The sequence below is a fragment of the Chenopodium album genome, chromosome 27, assembly GCF_948465745.1.
Source record: "Chenopodium album chromosome 27, dcCheAlbu1.1, whole genome shotgun sequence".
Classification (NCBI taxonomy): Eukaryota; Viridiplantae; Streptophyta; class Magnoliopsida; order Caryophyllales; family Amaranthaceae; genus Chenopodium; species Chenopodium album.
Genome location: NC_137860.1, coordinates 29,196,484 through 29,209,880, shown reverse-complemented (window position 1 = coordinate 29,209,880; position 13,397 = coordinate 29,196,484). Strand labels below are relative to the sequence as shown.

Genomic DNA, 13,397 nt, shown 5'->3' with positions numbered 1-13,397 from the left:
ATATGTAATATGAAGAATTTGTGATTTACGAAATTTAGCATATTGTGCGATGTTCAATAGAAATTTGTATAATATAATTAATGCATTTTACATAATGATAAAATAATATTTTACTACATTATTGTCCCTATCAAAAATATTTAGTAGGGCTTTGTTATATTGAATTACTTTGCAATTTGTCTACAATTTAAAGTTTGAAGAATTAGTTTTATACCTAATTCTTCTAAATTATTAATTTAATTTACTTAATCCAATTCCAGATGTCAATTTCTATTCATATAGTTACAGGTTTCAGGATCACACTTTTATTCTAATAATGAATAATTTGACATTATATTATAAGCCACTCCAGTTTTAGTTCAAGCATTAGTAATGTGCAATTTAGGTAAAAGCCTGATGATTGCTGAAAGAAAGGAATACTCGAGGATGTTCACAAAAAAAAAAAAAAAAAAAAAAAAAAAACTGTATTCAAGAAAATATTAGGGGAAAGCTGTAATGATTTGATTAGTTTATGATAAAGCCATTACAATACTGAAACTATATTAATAGCTCATTTCTTACAAACTTTTTGTTATAACAAAATGCTAAATATCTCGACAATCATTCCCCTTAACAACATGCTCATATGCCTTCTACGTGCCATCCGATGCTGCGTGCCCACTCTAGCTAGCTTCTATACCTGCATCATTATGTACTATAACTAAAGTGATCATTAGCAAAATTAAATTACATTAACACATAAACTATGACTAATTACACACTAATCACGGAGACGAAATCACATTGGGGGACCGCGCGCGTAGCGCGCGGGCCAACAACTAGTAAAGAAAAAAAGTTGGAAAGCAATAGATTGCTTTAATTGCATAAAAATAAATAGATTATTTAAAAACATGAAGTTATTTTTTTGGTAACACAAAACATAGTATGTTGAAAATCATAAGTGAAAGAGCGAACGTAAAGAGCTCAAAAATCATAAAAGCAGTAACAATTCAATAAAAAAAATTTTAAAAAAATTATAATGATAATGGGTTACTTGTTTCAAAATGAAAAAAAAATGTGAACATATTATTTTATATCTACTTGGTAAGGATCATATGTAAATATGTATTTGTTAAGTTTATTTGTTTTGTCAAATGTCAATGCCTATAATGGGTAAGTTCATAGCTATTTGACATCATGTACATGTGTTTCATACACAAGACACTTTAGTAGAATAACAAGTAGATGACTTCAAATGATGACAATGGATCGTGCTAATATAGAACCTATTACTTGAAGCGGCACTACCCAAAACAAAGCTTGACGTGAAGCGTGATGAACCTAAGCTATGCAATCTTAATCTAAAATGAGTATGATAGTGAGTGGACTTGGACCAGCTCTTAGACTATGTGTCTATGTAAAGTTCATCTTGTTTAAGTTAATACTTGTATCAACTTATTTTTGAGATAATTAGGTCAGATCTTATTTTTTTTTATTTACATTTTTTTGTTAAATTATGAAAATTTCATAGTTAAAAAGTACACATTAATACAAATCTAATGATGGTCTCATTCGATATTATATTTTAAATTATTTTGTGGATTAGTGTATAAATTGGGTTTAAATTTGGTCAAATTTAAAAACAAATCAAACCAGATCAGATCAGATCATATAAATTGAACATAGCCTAAATCCCAACCGTTTGAAGGATTGTGTGTTTTGTGCTAGGTTTGCCTTTTTTTTTTTTTTTTTTTTTTTTTGCTGTTTGGGGGGGGGGGGGGGTAGATGGAGAGTCTTGCATAGTTGCATGTTGAAGTACAAAATTGTTGAGACAAAAATGACAACTTTGTCTAGGTGACGAAAGCATTTGGCCCATTACCATCTTTAACTATAGTTTAATTAACACCAACTATGATTCACTCATTAAATACTGGTTTTGTACTCGTCTAAAATGTATTCCTATGCACACTTAACACATCATTCATACTTCTACTTTTGTATTAGTACTTGATAAAACACAATCTTATCCAAAATTTTTGTCATTCTCAATCATCAACCTATCATAATTATTATATCCTCAAATAAATGTGAATGCGATGTATAGTGCATATACTCGATTGATTAGATGTACCACTTTACCCAAAAGTGACATTGTTGACTACTATACATTCATTTGACAAGTAATAGTAAAAGCAAAATTGGAAATTAAATCCTACTTTAGAAGCAAAATTAGTACTCAATTTTCAACTTAAATAAAGGCATCAAACTCTTTGTAGTCGACAAAATAGACAAATACACACAAGATTCGAATAATAATATTTGTGTAGTTGTGTTGGAAATAAGGTGGGAAAAGGCATGCGAATATACAATTGTTTATATAGAGAGTTGAAAAATCATCTAGATGGCCGCCAATTCATCAAATGTTCGTCTACTTGTACGTGAATGTCATATCATCAGTCAACTATTTTTTTATAATTTTTTTTTTTATTTTTTTGGTGACTTAGATCAACTAGTAGCTAGACTTAGCATTTGATTAAGAAAAATGAACCCAATCTAGTTTAATAGGGTGAGATATTTTTGCTACCAATATATTATAGGCCTTATTTGAGAATAAAATTTGTACTCCAATGTATGAAAGAGTATACTCTAAGACCTTTTTGAGCGGTTCACCGAATTTATTCTATTGTTTGTAGTTTTAGTTACCATCGTCCATCATAATATGTCAAAAATAATAATAATAATAATAATAATAATAATAATAATAAAAAATCAAATAATAAAAAAATACAGTAGTTTTAAGAGTTTAAATTATCTGAGTCAAAAAGTTAGAATTACTAAAGGTAAAGCATTTAGAGTGTTTGATTAAATAAACAGACTCTTACTGTATATGATAGCCTTTTAATGTTAACTTAGGGATCATATGTAAAACCTAGCTAAGACAAAGTAAGGCTATTTCCGGGAGGTTGTATGTAGCATATACCATGCATCGTCATCTAATTTTTTTTTATTTACTACGAAGAATTTTAATATTATAGTTATTAGTTTTTTTTATAATTTTTTACACTATATTTATATCTAACCGTTAAAAATTTGGAGATACATCTCTTTTATAACAATGATTCACCAAAATGATTGAGATAATTTTTTTTTAATTTTTCTCCATATATAATGAAAAACTAGTTATTGGCCCGGGCGATGCTTCGGGTCATTATAAATTTACTACTTTAATCAAAATATATATTTTTTGGCTTATCAATATATATTAATGTTAAGTTTATCAATTAAACTTAACATTAATACATGAAAGTTAATGCATAGAGTTTTCAATAATTAATGCTATGGTATGATTTGGTGACGACACATTATCATATGCCAAATGGCAAAATTATTGACACATGGCAAAACATCATGTCTTGCCATGAGTTTTAATATATATATATATATATATATATATATATATATATATATATATATATATTGATTGATAAATGTTGATTAACACTCAATAATACGGGCTGAATAAATTAAATAGGAGTACAGGACTCATCAGCATGATTAATGCTATTGAAGTCGACATGTTTAGAGCACATATTAGTAGTAAGATCCCATAAAATAGATTGTTTTTCTCTGTTTCTAGCCAGGCATGCATGTTTAGTGCATTAACTATCTTAGGAATCGATATGATTTTTATACCCAATGATTTATAGTACGTATATCTATTGGTTAACATCTACCATGTGCAACTCCATAGATTATGCAAAGAATAAGAATAATTAATGACCTTGTTTAACATTATCGATCAACGACATTGTCAAGAGATTGGTTACTTAATTAGAATGTATTAAATATTGTAAATATTAATTAATACTGCATTATTGCCCAACTATCCATAAAATAAATCATGAATAAGACTCCCCAAGAAGAAGGGAGTAACAAGGCCTTGAAATATGATTATTCTAATATTAGAGACTTTGAAACGGCACATAATCGAGAAATTAATTAAAATAGTGTATCTTTTTAGTATGTGTAAGTTGTATACGAGTATTAATTATTTTATATTTTATGGTATATCTATGTCATATAACTATATAGTACTTTCATTTTTGATTAATTGATACATTTTGTTTGACATTATATATATTCATAAATTACTTTGACTCTCTTTCGTGGATATTTAGTTAAAGGGAAAAAAAAAATCATATGTTATATTGTTAGATTTGTTTTAATGTATAATTACAAAAATTAATATAATTTTTTGCTTATTAATAATCAAATATATTAATGTGTTATTAGCATACTAAAGAAGCATGTCAATTAATATGAAATGGACAAAAATTAAATAATATTTTCAGCTTCCATTGATCAAAGTCATGTCCATATAACTTATAATTGGACTGTCAAGTTTGAATTTTATGCTATATTTTTACTAGGGTTTTCTTATGACATGGAGTTGAATCACCCTTGTTCCATTAGTCAATATATGAGTTTAAAATTGAATTAAATTGTAATTATTTGTCCATAGACATAATTTTCTATAAACCTCGAATCCCGCGTTTACACGTAAGACCTTTCAAATTTTTGTAGCAAAGTCGTTGCAATGAGCTCATATGAATGTAGAATTTTTGACGCACAATTGTCTCTTAAAGTGTCAGCTATGCACATTAAGTGACGTGTAGTGGATTGTGATGAGGGTGCCTACTGCCTAGTGAGAACAACCAAGGCCCAAGGGCAAGTTATTGCAAGAAATTAGTTTTTAAGATATTAACATTTATACGTAGTATTAGATTACATATTTACATATTTACAAAAAATATAGATTACATATTTACATTACTTGCATCAAAGCAACAATTTAACATCGATTTAAAATCAACAACAAATCAACGGCATGATAAAATGGAGCATTATAGATTCAATTTCAATTTTTTTTATTATCCATACGCGCAAATTAAAATAAATAAAAAAAAAAAAAAAAAAAGGTGAAAGCAATTTATTGTTTGATTGAATGAGTAAAATTTCACCAACATTCTCTTATTCTCTAACTAACTCAATGTCATGTTGCTTTAATTATGACTGCAAAAGTGATTCACTTATTTATTTGTCAAATTCATTGTTGTCAACATATAGTATAAGTTGTCTTACATTGAAGAAAGATGAGTAAATCTACCACTTTATAAACTAGTAGAGTTATTTTTACCATTGCAAATTAGTGTCAAATTAAGTGGTATCTCATTTAATTACGCTAGTAAGCGAATCAAAATCTTTCCTTATTTAGTTACCTAGACATATTTCACTTCTTCTTTGTGTGGTATTGTACGTGTTCAATTATAGTCTTCTTACACCTAAATATATATCAAGTCTAATGCCAAGATCAATATTATTTGTAAGCAAGATAGCTACCACTTCTTATTAATTTTGATCTAAAACGTAACTAAATGACACAAGTATTTCATCATCAAATCGTGTGAACCATCGATGAAGTCAACCATAAAGTCTTTTTCCATCTATATATATCATGCACTATCATTCGTATATGACTTCCTCACTAGTCACATTTGGAACATTATTGTTCCAATTATATACTGTATATTATTATCATCATTATCACGATCATATACTTTTCTTTTGTCTGATTAACATAATTTTAATAATACATGTCTATGCTTATTCGGCTATTTTCCTATATATACACATTTTCACTTCACATTATCCTAATTTTTGTAAGTTAAGGTTGCCTCATTTACTCATTTTCTCAACTTATAGTCCTACATATATACTACAACTTAAATAACATATATCTTGATTAGTCTCAATAGATAAACATAATAACATATATCTTGATTAGTCTCAATAGATAAACATGACCGTCGGAGGCAATGGTGGGCTCCACTTTGTGGTACGAGTCATCACAGGGCGGTGGTTCATGGTGTTTTCCACCCTCCTAGTGATGTCCATGGCAGGGGCTACGTACATGTTTGGATTGTACTCGCCGGACATAAAAAGGTCCCTAGGGTATGATCAAAGTACGTTAAACCTCCTTAGTTTTTTCAAAGACTTGGGGTCTACGGTAGGAATACCCGCCGGTCTACTGATGGAAATCGCACCACCTTGGGTGGTTCTAACCGTGGGCGCGATCCTCAACTTCTTCGGTTACTTTATGATTTGGCTCGCCGTTTCAGGCCATATAGCCAAGCCTGCCGTTTGGCAAATGTGCCTCTATATTTGTATAGGTACGTGTTTTTAATTAGTATTGCTATGTTATATTACATGCATTTTATTTTCAAATATTTATATTTAGCATCAATCTTGTGATATAATGATATTTGACACCATGAATCCATTTAGTTAAAAAAAAATATATACAATAATTTGTTAGAGATAGCAATCTCATGCATTATGCCATTTGCTTAATATTGCCAAATTGAGTAGTTATCTTCGTATATACGTTTGGTATTTTAATATTGGATAAGTGTTAGCATTTTCTCTGCCAATCGTCATATACAATATATTCATTAAGAGTGTATTTGCATCATAAATTATTGTTTAAAGAACTAAGGATAAAATTATAGACGAAAGTAGGCAACGAATGAGGAAGAGGGAACACTGAACAGGAATTTGCCCCTCCTTAATTTTTCGTGATTAAAATATCATTAACTTTCGAGAGAAAGGCATCAATATGATTTTGTGATTTACCTTTAATTAAGTCTAATGGAGACGCAATTTGCCTTTATAAAACCATTTTTTTTTCAAAAAAATTTGTACTAGAATCATTTTGGATATGGTCAATATATGACACATCTACACATTTGTTTGATCCACTAATAATACAGTAAAGCAACTAGTGCCACAACTCACCAACTAATGTGACAGCTCTAGAGAAAGGGGTCTTTGAGATAATGCATCCATGTATGTACCAAATTGGCTAAGTATATGGCTTGAACAGATTGACATGTTTGATTTTAAAACTATCTAAGCATCCCAAAAATCCACCATGCGTCCATGCATCCGACCACACACCAAATTTTAATTTTGGTTTTAAATAAACAAGAAAATAGTTATAGATACAACAATTTACATTATGATGAATTTACATTTTTTTTTTATTTACCAAGCTTTGTGTGCTATAGCGATTATATATATAGCCTAATTCTTACTTTTTCGTATATTTATATGTACTAAGACGGTTTTACATCTAAGTAATCTACAAAACGATATTGAACAACTTAAACAAATGTAATCCTCCAATGTTCTCATGACAGACCTCAATTTATTAATTTTAACTTGTTCATTAATTTTAATATATAGTCATATGTCATGTATAAAATTATAAATGACCAATCCTAGCCCTCATACTTACGAGCAAGTAACAACAACAATAAGTTTGTCATGTTGCGATTGGGGTAGCTGGCTACTTATTTCTGTTATATATTCTCTGTGATTGAGTTATTATTGGTCAGTCGGTTGTCAGTTAATGTTGATTTTATTTTAATATTAAATGATATAAGAGTCGTCAAAGGTTTTTTATGTCTTATTCTCAAATACTCATGTCGTTCCATTCCATTGAAATTGTCATAGGAGAATTGTTTATTTTTATGTGCATAATTTACTACTGCTAGGAAGCTTCATACAAATCTATAATAATGTAAAATTTAATAATATGGAGTAGTTTCCACTAAAGTAATTTTAGATCCTATATTGGGCTAACAGTGTGTCAACTTTTTTTTTTTTCTTACGAGTAGGACCTACTTTTGATTAACCCTTTCGTATCGTAATTGAAACTTTGTGACTATTTTATAGAGAAATGAGATTGAACTCGTAATCTAAGAGTAGAAAATTGGACACGTAAATAAAACTTTTTCTCTATTTTCCTTTATATAATCTTTGTATAGTCATCTTCAATTTAATACGGCATGATTTAGCTGATAATAAGGAGGACATATTATTATAGGTAAGTTGATAAAGCATGAGCTTCTCTATGCAAGTTTAATTTATTATATATAGTTAATTATATTTATCATTATACAAATGAATATTAAACTATTAATCCACACAATTTCAGATCTTCATTAGTATAATTTCATTTCAAATAATCACAGATTTTTTTTAACCACTTTTGTATTAAAAAATCAACCAATTGACTAATACATCAAGAATCTTTGATAAAACAAAGTAAATTAACAAGCCTAGTTATAAAAGAGCATGACCATATTATATTATAAGTAAGACAGCTAACAATTCATACAACTTGATAAGAAAATTGATTACATGACCTAAATAATTCAACCTCAAATCCTGCAAAATCTGTTTGAATTCAAACTTGATCTCCAATAACATGGGCTAAGTCAACTATAAGGTCTCAATCTAGAAAAATATCCCAATAATAAACATTTTACATAGAACACTTTTGACCTTTCACACTTTAAAACAACGTTCCTATATATGGTCATAATCTTATCTACTTGTACAAAAATTAATGATACTATACTAGTATACTACTATATGTGTAACATAATTTCTACATATATGTTCGCTCTTACACTATAGTAAGCTCAACTTCAACTCCCTCCCAAAACAAATTAAGTAGTCATTAGCTAGCGACGATGGTGGTTGATGGTGGCCGAGGTGGTGGTGGACTTAGTTTCGTAGTACGGGTCATAATGGGACGGTGGTTCATGGTGTTCTCCACCATCCTAGTGATGTCCGCGGCAGGAGCCACCTACATGTTTGGGTTGTACTCTAAGGACATAAAAAAATCCCTAGGGTATGATCAAACTACCCTTAACCTCCTTAGCTTTTTTAAGGATCTAGGGTCTACGGTAGGGATACCTGCGGGTCTACTGATGGAGATTGCGCCGCCTTGGGTGGTCTTAGCCGTGGGTTCTGTCCTTAATTTCTTTGGCTACTTCATGATTTGGCTCGCGGTTACCGGTCGTATAGCCAAGCCTTCGGTTTGGCAAATGTGCTTGTATATTTGCATAGGTATGTGTTTACTTTTACTAGTTTATGTGATGCCTCATATGTTCAAACCGCCTCTTAATCTTAATCCTATATTTTTAGTGTGCCAAAGCCAAAAAGCCTCTATTTTCTCCCAAATTTTCTAAAAAATATGAAAAATCTATACTCAAAGATCTCACATCTTTATGTTATCATCGTTAAATGCATGTGTGTATAGTTAGTAGATCATAAAATAATGTTATACAACGCTAAGTATTATATTATGATGAAAATTGCAAAATAGTCATCATATTGATCGATTTTTTTCTTCATGTTAATTAGCACTCAAAAGTTTAGGTTTATCTTTTAAAAGTATATATGTACATAGTTAGTTTTGTTATTCTAACTTATATTGCATCTTCAAAATTTATGTGGAGTTGGTCAAATCCATTTACCTTTCAATACGACTATCTTGTTTTGAAATTTGGGAGTGATACAATTATATTATATTGTTGGTGGGTAAGTTACATTTGTTGAGTGGTCGGTGACTTTTAAACAAGGTGCAGTGACTATTATTGGTGATACAACAATTGCATCTAGTCTAGTATACCAATATTATGTGTTACTACGTATATTTTTCTTAGCATATACCCTATCTAATTATGACTTATATATTTTTATATCCTTGCGCTTACATCATGTATATCTTTTAAAAGTCTTAGTAAGTAGTCCACACTATATTTGCCGTATGGTAATAATAAGGACTTTAGGCCCGTCATTAATTAATATATAGACATGCAGTTATTACAATTTGATAAGGTTTTTCACATCTACATATCTAAATTAAGACAAGATGATATGATGCATAAAAGTTTTTAAAATTATTTCTATAGAATTTTAATTCATTTTAGCTCAAACATAATTATGAACCTTTAACAAGATCTAGACTAGCTTAGATTTATCTATGTCAAGAATAAAATTAATGAACATCAACTGTACCCTACATTAATTAACTTTTTTCGTGACAATACCTAGACACCCTATATACTACCTCCGTTAACTTTTATTTGCAACTTTGGAATATTTTATATCTCACAAATAATACCCCAAAGTTGCAAATAAAAGTTAACGGAGGTAGTACATATATGAAGGAACATCTAATGAGTCTGATCAATAAGTCCCAAACATTTAATTACATCCCAGCTACAACGTACGGAGTATTAATTACACTTATCTTAAAACCTTATGAGAATAATTACTTGTAACTTTCAATAACAATATCTTGACATAATGAGCCGAGTGCCCAGGGACCATGGAGTCTATCTACCATCTACCTTGAACAACATTAATATATAAGCAATAAATTATGTATCAATCTTGAATAAATAATTAGTCTGGTTTGTTTGACTTTGTACTTAAAGAAGTAGCTACTTGATCAAATTCACGTGTACTGGCGAGCTAGCTAGTTACAGCCTACATGCTACACTACAGAGAAACTCTTTATATAAGAACAACTAAACAAGTAGAAGTTGCGGCAATATTTTGTCATTTTGCGTAAATGTAGCTGGAGATATTCTTATAAAGTTATACAAGTAATTAGTAGATAATGCATGATTTGAATAAATCCAATATTCTTAATCTTCAATATGCTTTTTGTTTATTGTTCTAAGTACAGTGTTTGTTTTCTTATGGTGTATATTGCCAACTTTAATTAATTTTTTTTTTTTTTTTTTTTTTTTTTTTTTTTTTTTTTTTTTTTTTTTTTTATAATATGATATATACCAGAACTTATAAAAGGCTTTGTTTGAACCTTGGCTAGCTTATGTTTTATTAGGAGTTTAGGACTCCTATTACTCATTTACCATTTTGGTTCGACTTTTTTTTTTTTTTTTTTTTTTTTTTCTATTCACATGGTTTTATTCTATTTTTAGTGTGCACCTTTTATCTTTTCGCCCTTTATTCTCATATTCTATTATTAACTTATTTCTGACAATAATACACATTTTTGTATATTATCTCTTTAACTTAATTTTACTTTGTCTTACCGTCAATATAACATTACAACGAATATAAAAGAACCAAAGAAAAATATATATAATCAGACAAATTTAACAAGATCTGACATAGCTATATTATTTTAGTATAATATTGGTCAAACCTGGTATAAATAAATAGTGTAAAAGTCCATCACTCCAAGCGGTGCATGCAAGTATTAAAGTACGGAAGAAGTTCAATAAAAATATCATTTGTGTTCGTGTTTTCAATCAAAGTTGAAATGGAAGATCCATAATTAACAACTCGTACATTTTGTGTTGTGATATGTAGGTGGAAACTCTCAATCATTTGCAAACACCGGTGCACTTGTTACTTGTGTAAAGAACTTCCCAGAAAGCCGAGGAGTGGTCTTAGGGTTGCTAAAAGGCTTTGTTGGTCTAAGTGGTGCTATCATAACGCAACTCTACTATGCATTGTATGGTGGGAATAACTCCAAAGCCCTAATTCTCCTCATCGGTTGGCTACCAGCCGCGATTTCACTAGTATTCCTACGCACCATCCGGTTTATGAAAGTTGTTAGACAAAAAAACGAGGTCAAATTGTTCTATGAGATTCTCTATATCTCCCTTGGCCTCGCCGGTTTTCTCATGATCATGATCATACTACAAAAGCAGTTGAACTTCAAAAGAAGCGAGTATGTAGCAAGTGGTGTGGCGGTAGTCATTTTGCTCCTTTTACCTATTTTAACTGTGGTCAAAGAGGAAATTAGGCAATGGAAGAAGAAGCAAGAATTGTTACAAAATGCTCCTAAGGTAGATGTCGTCGTAAACAATGGTGAGGATAAGGAAGACAAGGTTAAGGAGCTTCCTAATAAATCGACTCCTCTTGCAATCGATGAGGTAGTTGCAACATCAAGAGAGGCGGATTCCTGTTTTCAAAATGTGTTCCGTCCTCCAGCCCGAGGAGAAGATTACACTATACTACAAGCGCTCTTTAGCATAGACATGCTCATTCTATTTCTAGCTACCATATGTGGAATTGGTGGTACATTGACCGCGATTGACAATTTAGGTCAAATCGGGACATCACTAGGGTATCCGACTAAAAGCATCAGCACCTTTGTGTCCCTAGTGAGCATATGGAATTATTTGGGTCGTGTCGTATCAGGTTTCTATTCAGAACACTTATTAAAGAAGTACAAGATTCCAAGGCCTCTTTTTCTCACTTGCATGCTCCTACTCTCTTGTGTTGGGCACCTTCTAATTGCATTCAACGTCAAAAATGGGCTTTACGTTGCGTCTGTGATTATTGGGTTTACATTTGGGGCCCAATGGCCTTTACTCTTCGGCATAATATCGGAGTTATTTGGGCTCAAATATTACTCAACTTTGTACAACTTTGGGTCAGTTGCAAGCCCAATAGGAGGTTACATTCTCAATGTGAGGATAACGGGCCATTTATATGATAAGGAAGCCACAAAGCAAATGAATTCTTTGGGCCGGTCCAGGATAAAAGGGGAAGAGCTAAATTGTGTTGGGCAAGAATGTTTCCGTTTAGCATTTCTTATAATCACAGCAGCAACTGTTTTTGGTATGTTAATTTCATTGATTTTGGTGGTAAGAACAAGAAAGTTTTATAGGAGTGATATTTACAAAAAGTTTAGGGATGCGGCCGTAGTAGAGGAGGATGAGTTGGTAAATGGCGGTACTATGGTGGCAACAAACGGAGCGAAAAAGGGGGAGACGACCAAGGTTGGAAGCTAAATGTGTTTTGTTTGGCAATTTTACGAAAACATATGGATAATGTAGTGTAATGGTCATATATTAAGTACATTATTGATGCATGAAATGCATGGTAGACTGGTCTGACCAAGAAGAAGAACGAAATGTATCATGTATGTCTAGTTAATTTTAAGAAATGACTATTGTAACGGTGGTGAGTGAATATATAGATGAGGATAAAAACATGATATGTTAATGTGTAAAGAGTAAATGTTGTATTTGAGTAACAAGTGTGACACTTTTATCTTCGATTTGAAGCAGTTTGTGCTCCTATTTTGCTACTTCTCTTTTGCAATCTAGTATTAGGTACAATGCTTATGCATTGTATGGTGATGACGATGGCAAAAATTCTAAGGCCTTGATCCTCTTCATTGGTTGGCTCCCTGCCACGATTTCATTTGCATACCAACGTACCATTTGATATTTGAAATTTGTAGGTCGGAAAAATGAGGTCAATGTCTTCTGCGATCTGGTATATATCTCCCTTGGCTCCGCTGGTTTTCTCATGGTTATGAGCATACTTCAAAACAGTACAACCTTTACACGAGGTGAGTACATTGGAAGTGGTATAGCCGTTATTCTTATGCTCCTTTTACCTCTTTACACTATGATTAAAGAAGAATACAAGGTACAAAAATTAAAAAAAAAAAAAAAAAAAAGGTGGAGAGGACTTGGAGAATGTATCCAATATTAATGTTGTGAATTACT

The 13,397-nt window shown here is 30.9% G+C and overlaps 1 protein-coding gene across 2 annotated transcripts; it reads left to right on the top strand.

Annotated features, from left to right (window-relative positions):
* The first annotated feature begins 5,685 nt into the window (after positions 1-5,685).
* On the top strand, positions 5,686-12,915 carry LOC145620502 (protein NUCLEAR FUSION DEFECTIVE 4-like). 2 transcript variants are annotated; one of them, XM_081675190.1, is made up of 2 exons: positions 5,686-6,209; positions 11,239-12,915. In XM_081675190.1, the coding sequence occupies exons 1-2, from the start codon at positions 5,840-5,842 to the stop codon at positions 12,669-12,671; spliced, it is 1,803 nt and encodes a 600-aa protein (XP_081531316.1). In that variant the 5' UTR covers positions 5,686-5,839; the 3' UTR covers positions 12,672-12,915. The 2 variants fall into 2 exon arrangements, with proteins under 2 accessions (XP_081531316.1, XP_081531315.1); XM_081675189.1 differs by lacking the exon at positions 5,686-6,209 and adding an exon at positions 8,534-8,958.
* The last annotated feature ends 482 nt before the right edge of the window (positions 12,916-13,397 follow it).

Excerpts from the sequence above, each read along its gene's own strand:
- LOC145620502 (XM_081675189.1), top strand. The coding sequence starts at position 8,580 with ATGGTGGTTGATGGTGGCCGAGGTGGTGGTGGACTTAGTTTCGTAGTA. Across the intron at positions 8,959-11,238 it reads GTGCTTGTATATTTGCATAG|GTGGAAACTCTCAATCATTT; the intron begins GTATGTGTTTAC and ends TGTGATATGTAG.